General features: G+C 42.9%; 1 protein-coding gene across 1 annotated transcript in view; it reads right to left on the bottom strand.

Moving 5' to 3' along the window:
- The window catches only part of kpna5 (karyopherin alpha 5 (importin alpha 6)), a gene marked incomplete at its 5' end in the record, with an annotated part of 28,440 nt that extends 14,148 nt beyond the window's left edge, over positions 1-14,292 (bottom strand). The window contains 10 exons of the mRNA XM_079228135.1: positions 291-416; positions 495-573; positions 4,835-4,998; positions 5,121-5,220; positions 5,295-5,383; positions 11,347-11,478; positions 12,737-12,831; positions 13,351-13,450; positions 13,609-13,701; positions 14,164-14,292. Of these exons, the coding sequence (XP_079084261.1) occupies positions 291-416; positions 495-573; positions 4,835-4,998; positions 5,121-5,220; positions 5,295-5,383; positions 11,347-11,478; positions 12,737-12,831; positions 13,351-13,450; positions 13,609-13,701; positions 14,164-14,292 (1,107 nt within the window). The remainder of the gene's footprint in view (positions 1-290; positions 417-494; positions 574-4,834; positions 4,999-5,120; positions 5,221-5,294; positions 5,384-11,346; positions 11,479-12,736; positions 12,832-13,350; positions 13,451-13,608; positions 13,702-14,163) is intronic.
- Positions 14,293-14,664: the final 372 nt, after the last annotated feature.

Raw genomic sequence — 14,664 nt, 5'->3', positions numbered from 1 at the left:
CAGAACAAGTCTTAACACAAAATATAGATTTGTAAGGTCAAACAAACAACAACCAATCAAGCAAATCTTATTTTTTAGAACTGGGTCTAAACCGACCCTGACTACACAACGGTCATAATTTCAACCAGAGCGTGTTTTTTTTAAAATTGAAATAGAGGTTCCTGACTAAGTCAAAAAGCCTTGATGCAATAAACAAATTGATGTGTTTCTTTTTTGCATTTATAACCTAAAACGGGTCGGTGCCGACCCGAACACAAGAGGAGGGTTAACCCAGGTGAAGCAGCCTTTACCTGAATTTGATCTCTGTTCCCTGCTGTGATGTTCGATAAGGTCCAGCACGCCTCCTTCTTGATGGACTCTTTGGGACTGCTGAGCAGGTGGAGTAAACATGGCAGTGCTGAGCAGTTCAGGATAACCTGCGATGACAAAGATACATAAGGTGGCTACCTTTAGGGAACCAGTGTCTACAGTAATTGTAGCGATTGAGCTTCTACCTGAGTCTGGGTGTCATCTCCTGTCACAATGTTGCCCACCGCACGGACAGCAGGAGAAACAACTTTATAATCACTGTGCCTATGCCAAACAGAAAGAAACAGTCACACAGTGTACGCTGTTGATTGAAGCAAAGGCTACTGATGGTGAGCATTCTGTCCTGATGCCAGGGTTCATATATAAATATGTATTATGAAATAAAAATGTATATGTACAGGATATGAACGTTGAGAAATATAAAACAGAAAAAAAAAATAGTCAGACTATTTACAATATACATATTGCTTGCTTTTCTTCTTCAATGGCACATCCTCATGCCATTCCCAGAAACAGTTTCTGTCCAGCTGCAGGCAGAGGGGAACGCTACTCGCACTTCCATGGTGTGTCTTTTCACACTTTCTTCATGCTGCAAAGCTCGCAAACCCTGCGACCCGCCGTTGATTTGTTTTGGGGCAGGCTGCAGCAGCAGCAGAGACAGGCACAGGACCATGACCTGCAGGTGTCGGGGCAGGAGCGGTGTGAAGCGGCTGTCCACAGATCAGCACTCAGCTGCTCCATGAAACCTCTGTGCGTCATGGGATCTGTTCGCTGGGCAGACAGAGTTCCTGGTGGATGATGTAGCTGTTGGTGGCGGTAATGTCCACAAAATGAAAAAAAAGTGTTCTGTACCAGCGCATCGTCTTGCGTTGTACAGAGTAGTACTGGATGAGCTGGTCTGACAGATCAACTCCACCCATGTACTTGTTGTCCTGTACTGCAACTGGTGTGGGACAGGGGACTGGTGCTCTTTCCCAGGAGCCATCTTGCTGCTTCACCCTCCTCTCCACAGTTCCCCCAGAGTGTGCAGAGTGTGGAGCAGGCCGATACTTCCCTCGTGTCCATCCACTTCACATAGACGATGGTGCCATCATGGATCCATCTCATGGAGCCTCTCGCTGACTTCTTTGTGAGGGCGTTCACATCAGAACGAGGGCATTCCTTCCGGTAGTCCCTGTACGTCCCACAGGCAGCAACTCTGCACTCAAGGAGAGCCCGGAAGAGCTTGGGGCTGGAATAAAAATTGTCAGTGTAAATGTGGTAGCCTATGCCGAGGTAACCGGGTGTCACAAGGGTCATGACAGCGTCATAGGACAGGCCATGAGCAGAGGGGATGCTACTTTTGCCGGGATGAGAAAAGTCCACCGTGTAGCCGTTCCTTTAGTCAGCCATGAAGAACAACTTGAATCCCCACTTTGTGGGTTTGTCTTTCATGAACTGGCAGAAACCACTGTTAGCCCTGGAGGGACCATTCTTTCATCCACAGCCAGCTCTCTGTGGGGATGGTAAAAGGCCTTACAGGCCGTCTTGATGGTGTCTCATATATATATATATATATATAAAGGGGTGTCAAAGCTTTTTTCACCGAGGGCCACAAACAATATGGCCAAATGAATCAAATGAGGTCAATTATATATATAAAATAATCACATCAGAGGAAATTTGGCCTTTTCCAAGCTCCAGTAGAAGTCGGTAGGGAGAGAAACTGAAGCTGGTTCTTCAGAGATTCATCACTGCCTCTCCATCAGTTCTAGTTCAGACTCTCTTCACTTCTTCTGCATCATCAAGAAGGGAGTCGAGAACAGCTTGAATTCGTTCTCAATAGCAGAAAGATCTGGGAAGCGCAGACTGAGTTCTGTCATTTGATGTGATGACAGACACATATTTCCTCTTTTTCGCAGAAAGGTTGACCTCTGGAAAATGGAATATATGTATATACATTTTGTACATGTAAGTATATATATAAAAGATAAAAATATGTATTAAAAGTGATCAAAAGCTTGAGGTTTCATGGAACGGCGTGGAAGTGGTGTGACGACTATTGCATATGGTTCGTGATCATGCAGCAAGCTGTTGTAACTCCACTGTACTTTGTCAAAACTGTTCCAAAGTTAACATGCTTTATGAGAGGCATGGCTGGAAGACTTCTGCATGCCAATATGAACTCATAGTCAGAGCGCCACCTACTGGGAAACTATGGCAATTTGAACTGGAAATGAAGGACGAAAATGAAAATGGCCGACTTCTGGTACGGTTTAGAGCATGGTCCCAAGAGAGTTATTTTTAAGTTTATATGTGGTACATACGCCTATCAAATATTGTATATCTATGTTGAACGTACTGCAAGGGCTGCTTTGTTGAATTTAGTTGAATTTACCCCTAAGAAGTTAATGGGTCCTTTTCTTTTGAACACAATGAGATACAAACAAGCTTTTGATATATTTTTATGAAATTGAACCTTTAATTATCCACAGAGAATTTTGTAAAAATCGAAGCCAGCGTTTAGGAAGATTTGAGGAAAAAATTGTTTTTCACAAAATTCAAAATAGTGGAAATTCTAAGGAGGCGGACTATAGTGCGACCGCGTACTTTTTTGTAGAGCAGACACAACCGGACATGTGTGCCAAATTTCAGGCGCTATCTGACTTCCTGTACGGTTTAGAGCATGGTCCCAAGAGAGTTTTTTCTAAGTTTACATGTGTTACATATTCCTAGCAAGTTTCATACATGTAGGTCAACCGTAGCGCTGGGGCTGATTAATTGAATATTTGTAGGGGGCGCTATCGAGCCGAAGTTCCAGTTTTGAGTCATTCAAGTCATATCAGGCAACTACATCTTTGCCTTTAAATGTGTGTGCCAAGTTTAGTTACGTTTCGAGCATGCTTAGTCCCTCAAAAGTACCTTCGTTGTTGACCGCGAAGGATGGGTTGCCACGGCAACAGCGTTACACAAAAATCAAAAGCTTTAGGGGCTGACATCATGAAAGTCTTATGTTTGTCTAGAAGTAATTGGAAGTTGATCTGATTGACCGACTAAGAGAAGCAAGCCAAAGTATAGAAATATTTACTTCATGTTGCCATTAGGTGGCGCTATGACTCTAATTAAAAATTAGACTGCACATGTCTTCAGGCCTGGAGGCTGATCAAACATGTGAAACCTGGAAAGGATCTTATCATGTGGAGTCGAGTTACATCGGTTTATTCGGTCATGGCGAAGGATCGAACTTCTGCGATGGACCGACGCTACGCCGTTCAACGGATCCTTACAATCTTCAAGGTGATGCATTATCAATGTCTTAAGTCTCTTCCGACGCATTTTGAGAGGGATCTGAATAATCTGTGAGGAGCACGGTGTACAAGTAGAAAACATGTAACTTCCTGTTGCCTCTAGGTGGCGCTATGACTAGGATGAAAATTGATCATATGGATGTCTTCAGGGTCAGGAGGTCATGGCATATGAGAAATATGGAGTAGATTCCATCATGTACGGCCGAGTTCAAGCAACTTCCATTTTCATGGAAAATGGTGTCTCTTTGCCGCTGCTCTGCGCTCACATAGTTCGATATTTTGAAAATCCTTTGATAACTTTTCCCTGCAAAGGTCTCAACATCATATTGCCCGAATGTGAAATCAATCGTGTGTAATCTCTAGGAGGAGTTCGTCAGAATACAACGCCTGAAAACAAGGAAAATGACAAAATTGATCGATTCACTGCAGCGCCCTCTAGTGTCTGAATATTATGAAACAATTTGGGTACGTTAAGGGACACGATGGTGACATATGCTACAAAGTTTGTGAAGATAGGCCAAGTAATTAGGAAGTTATGTGTATTGACATATTGAGCCACGCCCCTAAGAGGTTAATTGGTTAATAACTTCTAAACGCAAAGAGATATCAACAAAGTTGAAAATATTGTTTGACCACATTGAACCAATGATGATTCACAGGAAGTTTTGTGAGAAATGAACCCAGCGTTTAGGAGGAATGGGCAAAAATGTGTTTTTTACAAAATTCAAAATGGCGGAAAATCTAATTAGGCGCAATTTAATTTCACGGATGAGTTTTTTGTAGAGCAGTCCCACCCGGACATGTGTGTAAAATTTCAAGTCAATCGGTCAAAGTTCGCAAAAAGCGTGGGCTTTCACAACTAAAGGGGGCGCTATAGAGACATTTTCTCAGACTTTTGGTCAACATCCAAATTATATTAAAATTTTCGCCGAGTCTGATGGGTGTGCAAAGTTTGAAGAATGTAGGTTTATCCCAAGCACCTCTTTTCCCTGCGCATAGGTCGACAATAATAAACAAACATTTGAATAACAATAGGTCCTCGACCCTGACTACGTCAGTGCTCGGGCCCTAATGATGGACTTAACTCTACATTGTCCATAATTGTATTGACAGGACACCTGGTCATGCATTGTCACATATACATCACCCTGATATTTTGACAATACAGCTTAGCCTGTTCTTCCTCTAGTGAATCAAAGTGACTATTCTCCTATATTGTGGGCCTGAGAGTTTCTTACATGAGTAGCTCCACCAATCTGCGGCAGACTCCAGAGTCAATGACCGTCTGGATCTTTTCATTGGGGCCATCAGATAGGTAGGACAGGGCCCAACAAGAGTCCGCCAGCACATCTGGATCACTGCTGAACAGAAGCCTGGACAGCACACTGAGGCAAAGAGAGACCTGACACACAGCGGAGACACGGACGTCAAACAGTAGAGGCCAGTTTAAAACCAGTGCTGGATGAACAACAATTAACGCTGCAAGCAGAAATAAGCCAATTCAGTTATGACGCTTAGACTTACCTTCGCAAAATCCGGCGGTGGGTTTTTCCCCCGGCACAAGTTGGATAGAGCCCATACTGCATTGCGGGTTGTTGTGAGACGGTTGGATTTAGCGAGTAGCCTGGACATGACAACACAGGATCCAGTTGCTATTGCGTCATGTTTGACATATTTAGTCAAAGGAAGAACACTTACTGTTGTAGAAACGGCAGGATGCCACAGTTGAGTACATAATCTCTGCACTCAGCATTATCTCCTGCAATGTTCCCCAACGCCCACACTGCCTGAAACACATTACACAATCAACTTGCTTCAGTGCTGGACCAATCAGGGAGCTGTGAGGGCTCTGACCACCTGGCCACCATCATAGACCATGAGAACCCAGGCAGACGCACATCACTCTCGGGACGGTTGGGCGCTGGGGACTAAGTTGTACTTTGGGGGAGGCGTTAATTGTTTGTGGTGCATGTTGCGTTTTATCAATAACACCCAGGCTTGCAACTGTCGGTTTGGTTTCGTGTTTCTTTTCCCTTTGCCATTCATAGGTCTTGTTCAATTTGTTACAGCAATCCAGTGGCAGCGATTTACTGATATTAGCAACCGATCCGCCCATGTCCTTTTGATTTCGCGTTGTGCTTTTCCCCTCTAATTTAAACCGAAGGGTGAATTGTGACAAACTCTCGCCCCTCACAGACCTGGTCCACCTCAATACCAAGAATACCAACCTGGGCTCCAGACTGCGACCACATGGTCGCATTTTGCGCCTAAAATTAGCCAGTGCAACTTTTTTTGCTTTTTAAATTTTAATTAAATATTTTTGTTGCTGACAAACTTGTTCTACACTTCAGGTAGTGGGGTAGGGGGGGGGATGACCACTGTGATAGGCTAGTGTGTGAAAAGAGGCGGGTCTTGGGGTTTATCACGTCTCCTGTAAACAATGGACAATGGCGAAGCGGAATATCAGTTGGTACTTTCTTCCTAAACATAATGATCTAGAGAACACAAATCCAGAGATTGAGTCTGACTCAGATTGTGAGGAAACGGTCGTGGAGAAAAAAGGCAGGAAAGTCAGCTTTCGCGATGAGCGGCTGCGCGAGTTCACCTGGCTGAGGCGTTTCAGGGAGACGAGTTCAATGAACTGCAAATTCTGCTGTCGATCCCCACAACATGCACGACACACGACATTTGCTGATAAGACTGGCACTACACAATTAAAACACGACGCCAGTCAGAAACATACAATGTGCCGCGACCTGTCCATGAAAGTGCAGCTCCACTCCCAGTCGCATTTAGAAGACAAGAGGCTGCTAACCAGTGCGCCGAGGAGGCAGAATTGCGATTGAAGTTTAACACGGCATATTTCATTGCCAAAGAAGAACTGCCTTTTATGAAATTTAAAGGCCAACTTGATCTACAAAGGAAAAATGGTGTAAAACTAAACGCTACAAGAACGACACAGCATGCGCACAGTCTGTTGGCATCATCGCAGATACACTGAAACGGAAGACGCACGAGAAGATTAAGGAGCTCCTTATCTGTCAATCATGATTGATGGGGACACGTCAACAAAAGAGTGTGAAATCATATATGCCGGGATCCTGCAACAAGGGAAACATATAAAATATAAAACTTCAGAAGCTGTGATATCAAATAGTTTTTGTGGTTCCAGACAATTTTTTTTGGGTGCAAAAAGGTCAAAATGGCTCTTTGGATACGAAAGGTTGCCGACCCCTGGGCTAACACATAAATAATTGTGCACAGTATGTGATTTCATTTTAAGTTGTATATGCTGCCACCAAAGAGGCCTTCAAGAAACTAGGGACAGAAACAGGGTGCTTAGACAAGACAGTTGCCATGGGAGCTGACAGCACAGCTGTCAATCTTGGGCATAACGGAGGCGTGACAGCCCTTCTCCAGGCTGAGGTAGGGGCTTGTATTGTCCCATTTCATTGCATGCCACACATGTAAGTCAGGTGAACCATCAGGCTAAAGATAGGCTATTAAACAATTATGTATGTTTAAATTTAAGTCAAATTCATTTTCATTGTTAGGCTGCAGCTGGCAATGCCGTCAGTGCAAAGGAAAATTCCCATGGTGGATCATGTCTACAGTCTCCTCAACATGGTTTGGAAAACCTACCACTACAGCAGCAAGTCTATGAGAGAACTGCGAGCACTTGGAGGAGCTCGGTGTGCATGTCACTGTACCAGGTAGTGTCAGTGGGACACACATGTAAACCGTGCCCTGCAAAGCCTACTGAGACCTGGAGGAAAGGACAGAAACCTGCAGAATCCTGGCCATGGAACATTTGACTGCATCATCAACCAATGCTGACATTGCTGGAAGGTCTGTATATATTTTCAAAATGATTTCCTATTTGTGATGGATATATACAAATTACTGATATTGATTACTTATGTCTTGCAGGTCAAGAAGATGATGGAAGATGGGGCCTTTGTGGGTTTCTTTCACTTCTTGGCTGACTTGTTTGAGGCCATTAGCAAATTCAGCCTTCTTCTCCAAAGAAATGTCATTTTGCCTCAGGTAATGTTGAGATGTTAATAAGAATATTGTGCAACCTCGTTAAATCAGAGTACACATTACAAATAGATCTCGTCATATATAGTTTTTCATATGTCAATGGAAAATATTTTACAGGCTGTGAATGGGATTCAGAATCTTATTGCAACTGTTGCGGCGATGTCAGTGAGACGCAAGCCAGGTGGCAGGCTGGCAGACCTTCAGGCCCAGAGAAGACCACAAGAAAGTGATGGTGAGGCTCACCCTTTGTACAAATATCAGGTGAGCAGTTATTATATTACTTTATTTATTCAATCATTTCTCTTAATGTTGCTCTCAATGGAAAGCACACCACAGCTGCAACGAGCAGTAAAAGCAACAGCAGAGTGCACAAATAATAATAAATATTCATTTTGTATTTTTAAGCTGTATAACTGGTGTATATTCTTAAAACTATTGCACAAGTTTATAAGATTGTAGTTTATGCATTTATTGTCAAAGTATTACATTAAGTATACAGTGAAAATGATAGGAAAACTTTGCAAGTCGATTTATAGTGGGCCTACATTTTCTGCTTGCGCCCCTACAATTTTAAGTTAGGGGCCACTGTGCTCCTGGTAAAGTTAGTCTGGAGCCCTGCCAACAACAACACGCCGTCCTTGATCAGCTCGTCCCTCAAAACCAGAACCCTCTTTCCCCCACGCTGCTCCCTGGTTCACATCCAACTCCGCCTCATGAAATCCCGGAAAACGCCGATTAGAGCGACTCTCCAACAAAACCGGCCTCACAATACACAAGCAATGCAAACTGGCTCTGAATACTGCCCGCTCCACCTACTACTCTGGCATCATCCACTCCGGTTACCCAACCCCAAGGTCCTCTTCTCCACAGTAAATTAACTTCTCAAACATATTGATAATCACACTCACTCCTCCACAGCTGAGGAACTCCTTCCTGCCAAGTTGGATAAAATATGCACTTGTCCTCTCCTTATATGTAGTTAGGTGTCACGAACTGCCAGGGCCAGTAGCTGTCAGAGAAGTGCCCGACTCGCCAGATAATTGCCACCAGTAGTCATATAGGTGCCACCACTAGGGGACGTAGGAGAGTAGTCCTGGCACCTGAGTTTCTCCGTGTCTCACTCCAATCATGTAGACACAAATCTACATCGTTTCACTAATCTCCCATTTCTTTGGCTCCAGCAGTTCCTAATTCTGGTCCAATCTATACAGTTACCTTTATTATCATGTTTTATCATTTAGTGGTAGGTAATGCATACTGTTTGTACCAGGGTAGCCAACACGGTGCCCGTGGGCACCTGGTCGCCTGCAGGCACCACGTGAGTCGCCCGCGAGGCATGTTCTAAAAATAGAACAAGTTTTGAGCTGTCAAAAAAAAAATCTTCCATTAAAGATTTTAAAATGGCAATATTTAACAAAACTTCTGTGTATATATATATATATATATATATATATATATATATATATATATATATATATATATATATATATATATATATATATATATATATTCATGTTCACCGTACGCCGTTAATACAGTGGCTTGCAAAAGTATTCATACCCCTTGAACGTTTCCACATTTTGTCACATTACACGCCACAAACATAAATATATTTTATGTGAAAGACTAACACAAAGTGTCACACAATTGTGAAGTACAAAGAAAATTATACATGTTTTTAAATTGTTTTTCACAAATAAAAAACTGAAAAGTGCAGTGTGCAAAATGATTCAGCCCCCCTGAGTCAATACTTTGTGGAACCGCCTTTTGCTGCAATTCCAGCTGCAAGTCTTTTGGGGTTTGTCTCTACCAGCTTTGCACATCTAGAGACGGAGACTTTTGCCCATTCTTCTTTGCAAAACAGCTCAAGGTCAGTCAGATTAGATGGAGAGCGTTTGGTTTTCAGATCTTGCCACAGATTCTGGATGGGATTTAGGTCTGGACTTTGACTGGGCCGTTCTAACACATGAATATGTTTTGTTTAAACCATTCCATTGGAGCCCTGCTTCATGTTTAGGGTCGTTGTCCTGCTGGAAGCTGAACCTCCGCCCCAGTCTCAAGTCTTTTGCAGACTCCAACAGGTTTTCTTCCCAGATTGCCCTGTGTTTGGCTCCATCCATCGTCCCATCAACTCTGACCAACTCCCCTGTCCCTGCTGAAGAGAAGCACCAGAGCATCATGCTACCACCACCATGTCTGACAGTGGGATGGTGTGTTCAGGGTTCAGCAGTGTTAGGTTTCCGCCACACACAACGTTTTGCATTTAGGCCAAAAGGTTCAATTTTGGTCTCATCTGACCAGAGCACCTTCTTCCACATGTTTGCTGTGTCCCCCACATGGTTTCTGGCAAACTGCAAACGGGACTTCTTATGGTTTTCTTCTAACAATGGCTTTCTTCTTGCCACTCTTCCATAAAGGCCAGATTTGTGGAGTGGAGCCCAATAGTTGTCCTGTTGACAGATTCCCCCACCTGAGCTGTGGATCTCTGCAGTTGGTCCAGAGTCACCATGGGCCTCTCGGCTGCATCTCTTGTCAGTGCTCTCCTTGTTCGGCTGTGAGTTTAGGTAGACGGCCGTGTCTTGGTAGGTTTGCAGTTGTGCCGTACTCTTTCCATTTCCGGATAATGGATTGAACAGTGCTCCGTGACATGTTCAAAGCTTGGGAAATCTTTTTATAGCCTAACCCTGCTTTAAACTTTATCTCTGACCTGTCTGGTGTGTTCCTTGGACTTCATGGTCCTGTTTGCTCCCCAGTATTCTCTTCTTAAACCTCTGAGGCGTCACAGAACAGCTGTATTTGACTGAGATTAGATTACACACAGGTGGACTCTATTTAGTCATTCGGTCAACATTCAATCATTCAGCAGTCATCAGGCAACTTCTGAAGGCAATTGGTTGCACTCAGAGAAAAGGGGCTGAATCATTTTGCACACTGCACTTTTTAGTTTTTTATTTGTTAAAAACTATTAAAAACATGTATAATTTTCTTTGTACTTCACAATTGTGTGACACTGTGTTGGTCTTTCACATAAAATTCCAATAACATATATTTATGTTTGTGGCGTGTAATGTGGAACGTTCAAGGGTATGAATACTTTTGCCAGCCACTGTAGGTCACGCTTGCGCAACTTGCCGATTCTTGGCATTTCGTCAAAAGCCGATCTTAATGAGATCTCCTCCGTGAGGTCGTCTCTTCTGCTGCTGCGTCTCAACATGGAGCATGAACTGAGAGCCGTATCAAATCTACTACCCCGTTTTAAAGAGTTGTAGAGGAAAGCAGCTCACTGCAGCCACTGACACAACCTGATGCTCACACATCTGCACTCATTCTGTTTTGAAAAAAAATTGCTAATTGTTTTCCACAATAAGCTATTTAGTAGTAACTAAATATTAGTTATTTTTTGAACGGATATAACTTTATTTTAATTTTTCTAACAAAGTGATAACACTTTTTTTTCCTACCATCATTGTCGTGGAAATTATTGTTAATAATTATTGTGGGGAATAATTAACATTGATATGTGATCAGACAGTCACTTCACATATAATATTATTATTGAAAGGTGATCTGTGCAACTTTGTTGTTATTATTTTGTACCCTTGAAGTAGCTGTCGGTTTCAAAAAGGTTGGTGACCCCTGGTTTGTACGATACATCCCTATCAATCACATTCAGACGGGTCTAATTTGTCGCGTTGGAGGCACTCACCTGTTCCTGGACGTCCTCGTACTCAGAGTTCAGCAACTCAATGAAAGTGGGAACGGCTCCCGTTTCAATCACCACCTTGGTGTGCAAGAAGGTACCCGACACGATGTTGGTTAGCGCCCAAGCTGCCTCGAACTGTTGGAAAATAAGCCAATGGATCAAGCAATATGGAACTAGTATTTATTTTTTTACTGCTGAAGTGAGAATGAGTGCAAGTTTTTTTTTTGGTCAGGACATTTGAGATGAGACCATTCTGTGCAGGCACTTTTGTGCTTGGGCCCCTAATAATAAACAATAGCTTACTCAGACTTTCAGCGCCAAGAACTGATGTGCTAATTAGGTGCGTATTCATCCTCTGGGTAAATAAAGTTTGACACAAGGTTCCAATGAAGGGCTCCAGAATCTGATCAAACTGGACTATCCACGTACAAGTCCATATACCATCCATCATAGTACTTTCAAATTTGGTCAGTATAACCCTCCGGCTAATGCGACGGCATCGCGTGTGACAATTAGGGTTGGGCACCGGTTCCAACACGTCCGGTACCTACCGGACCGAAAAGCAACGCAGATTTCGGTGCTTCCTTCCGGTGCCTGAGCCGATTTAAATACTTTTTTTTTTACACTACTCTGTAAAGTTGCACGGTATATAGATACTAAAAAGGTAGCGCGGTGCCCGCACGCTAAAAACGATTATTAAAATAGCGGATCAGAGCACACTGCTGCTCTGCTCTCTGTCTGCCTGCATGCAGAGCGGGGCTCGAGGGGGCGGGGCTCGAGGGGGCGGGGCTCGAGGGGGCGGGGCTTCCAGCGCTCACACACACACAGTTCGCGCACACACAGATCACTGAGACACGAGCACGAGCTTTTGAACGTCCGTCCTCGGCTTTCTGGAACAGACGAACCCTGGATTATAACTCGATGCAGAAAACTCAATTGGAAATTTTCAAGTAAATTCTCAACGATATGATCACCTGTAACAATTCTGTGACACAGGGCTGTCAGTTCCTTACCACTGACTGGCACACACCTTCGATTTACAAGGACAATGGAATTCACCACTATAAGAACACGGGTACAAACGATTTAAGAACAAACTTCAGAAGATATAGATGAATGAGGTCCCATGATTTGAATCGTCTTTCTAATGCTTTTCTTTGCCTACGTAAAGCACATTGAATGTGAAATGAATCATATGAATTAAGCTGCCTTCTGAGATATCACTTGTGAGCTTGGCACTCATCAACGGTCCCGTTTTAGATTTTTTCAGTATGGCCCCTCGAGTGTGGAAATGGTGCCGAGCCCCCACAAGGTGTAAGGAACCGACATAGAAAACTGGCTGATTTTCACCCCATCAAGCGACAGGCCGTGTGCTGTGTTGTGAAGCTCTCACCTGCAGTGTGCAGTTTTCACTCCTCTTTAGGAACTCCACAAAACGAATCACAACACCAGGAGTGGCAATGACCTCGTCTATGGGCGGGTTGGGCTCTGCACAGAAAAACAGAATAGACCTCATCTGATGGCAGCTTTGAAAGAAGGCAGTATTGCTCATCAACTCATGTACAAAAAGAGTCAGTTTACCTTTGTGTCCATTTTAAAGTGCACTTTTGAGTGTGTTTAACGTTAAATTGCAATATAATATTGACACAAACAATTGGCATCACAAATTTGCCATTTGGGGCTTTACTTAGTCACCCAGTCTTTGTGTTTGCTCAAAAATATGAACATCCTTTTTTCTTATTACTTTATTTAAAAGTTTGATATTTTGTGGTTTATGTTGTGGTGTTTTTGCATAGGTCCTTAGTCAAACAGTCTGTGATGGAGAGAGAATCTTTTTTAATTTAATCTCTGTTATAGTAATCAGTGACAGAGTGGTACAACAGATACGTAAAACTGTGAGATGATTACTAAAACTTCAGATCAAATAACTTGTGTAAATATATCTGAATTTATAAAATGCCACACACACACACACACACACACACACACACACACACACACACACACCTTTGGAGAGTATTTTCCTAAATTTCTGTGTCGCAATAAGCTGCTCATCTGGGTCTCTGGAGAAGATCATCCGAATCACATCTGGAGTTATGACCTCATCCTGCACAAATATCAAAACCTGATCAATATTCAAGATCATAATCCTGTTCAAATTGTAGCCAAGTACAGAAAAAAAGAGCCAAGACTGATACATTTGATATTGGGACTAAAGATATAAATACCGGGTCACAACACAACACAAAAGTAGGAAACACTTACACCCACAAAAGGTACCGTGGAGCTGATGTCTGGATCCTGGATTGGACAATCCAGCATGGACTCAGGTGCACCGACATTTCTCCTTTTGAACAGCTGTGGGCACAGAGTCGCGGTCGCATGATTAACCAGCGCTTTATATAGTTAGCACCTCGGCGTGATGAACACACCGGCACATGGTAAAAAAAATGAAGATGAATCTTAATTGAGACCCAAATACCCCAAATCTGAAATACCCCACTGTTGACGTTTTGAATCATAGCTGCAAAACTTTTAATTTGGGCATTTAAGGTTGCTTTCACAAATTGATAACTATTTCTTTAATAAACCGTTTCAAACTTCAAATTTAAGGAACAAATGGTTTTAGTCAAGTGGTTCAAGAAGAGAGAGAAGAAAGAAACAAATCCGATGATGGCTTCTAGCTAATGCGCATTCGGTTTTGCCAACAATAAGAAGATGACCTGTTTCTTTGATCTCTGCCACTATCGTGCACCTATTACTCTATTCAAGATTTGGAGCCGTGTGCTGCCACTTTCCATGATATCAAGATGAGTCTACCTGCTCCTCTCGTTTCTGTTTGCGTAGCTGGATTCCTTCCTCCTCTCTCCTTCGACGCATCTCTTGAGGATTCAACGCTTTGTTCTTATAGCTTTTCATCCTGTCGTTGTCTTTTCCTGGACTCGCCATTGTGTCTGTGTCAGGGTGAAGCACACCGAGTATACATGCTTTTATTTATTTTTTACTGACACGAAATACACCTGCAGAATACAGGCAGATATGGGGCAATTCTTGAAAACCGTCAGGGACATAAGTGTTGAGACTTGTATATGATATATCGGATATTCTATTGCTATCATTAAATCAGGTACAAAAAAAATGTAATCTCAAATGAAAAAAAATGCACTTAGTAACAGATTTACCAAGTAGCAATTTTCCATCTGCAGTCAATGGGTAGGTAGATAAACAAATACAAAATGCAATACTAACTATAACGTGTACCAGTCCCACAGTCAGATCTGTGCCACACACACAACTCTCCACAGTACAAGACCATCACTG

Source organism: Taurulus bubalis (genome assembly GCF_910589615.1).
Source record: "Taurulus bubalis genome assembly, chromosome: 12".
Lineage (NCBI taxonomy): Eukaryota > Metazoa > Chordata > Actinopteri > Perciformes > Cottidae > Taurulus > Taurulus bubalis.
This window is presented reverse-complemented; position numbering and strand designations above follow the sequence as displayed.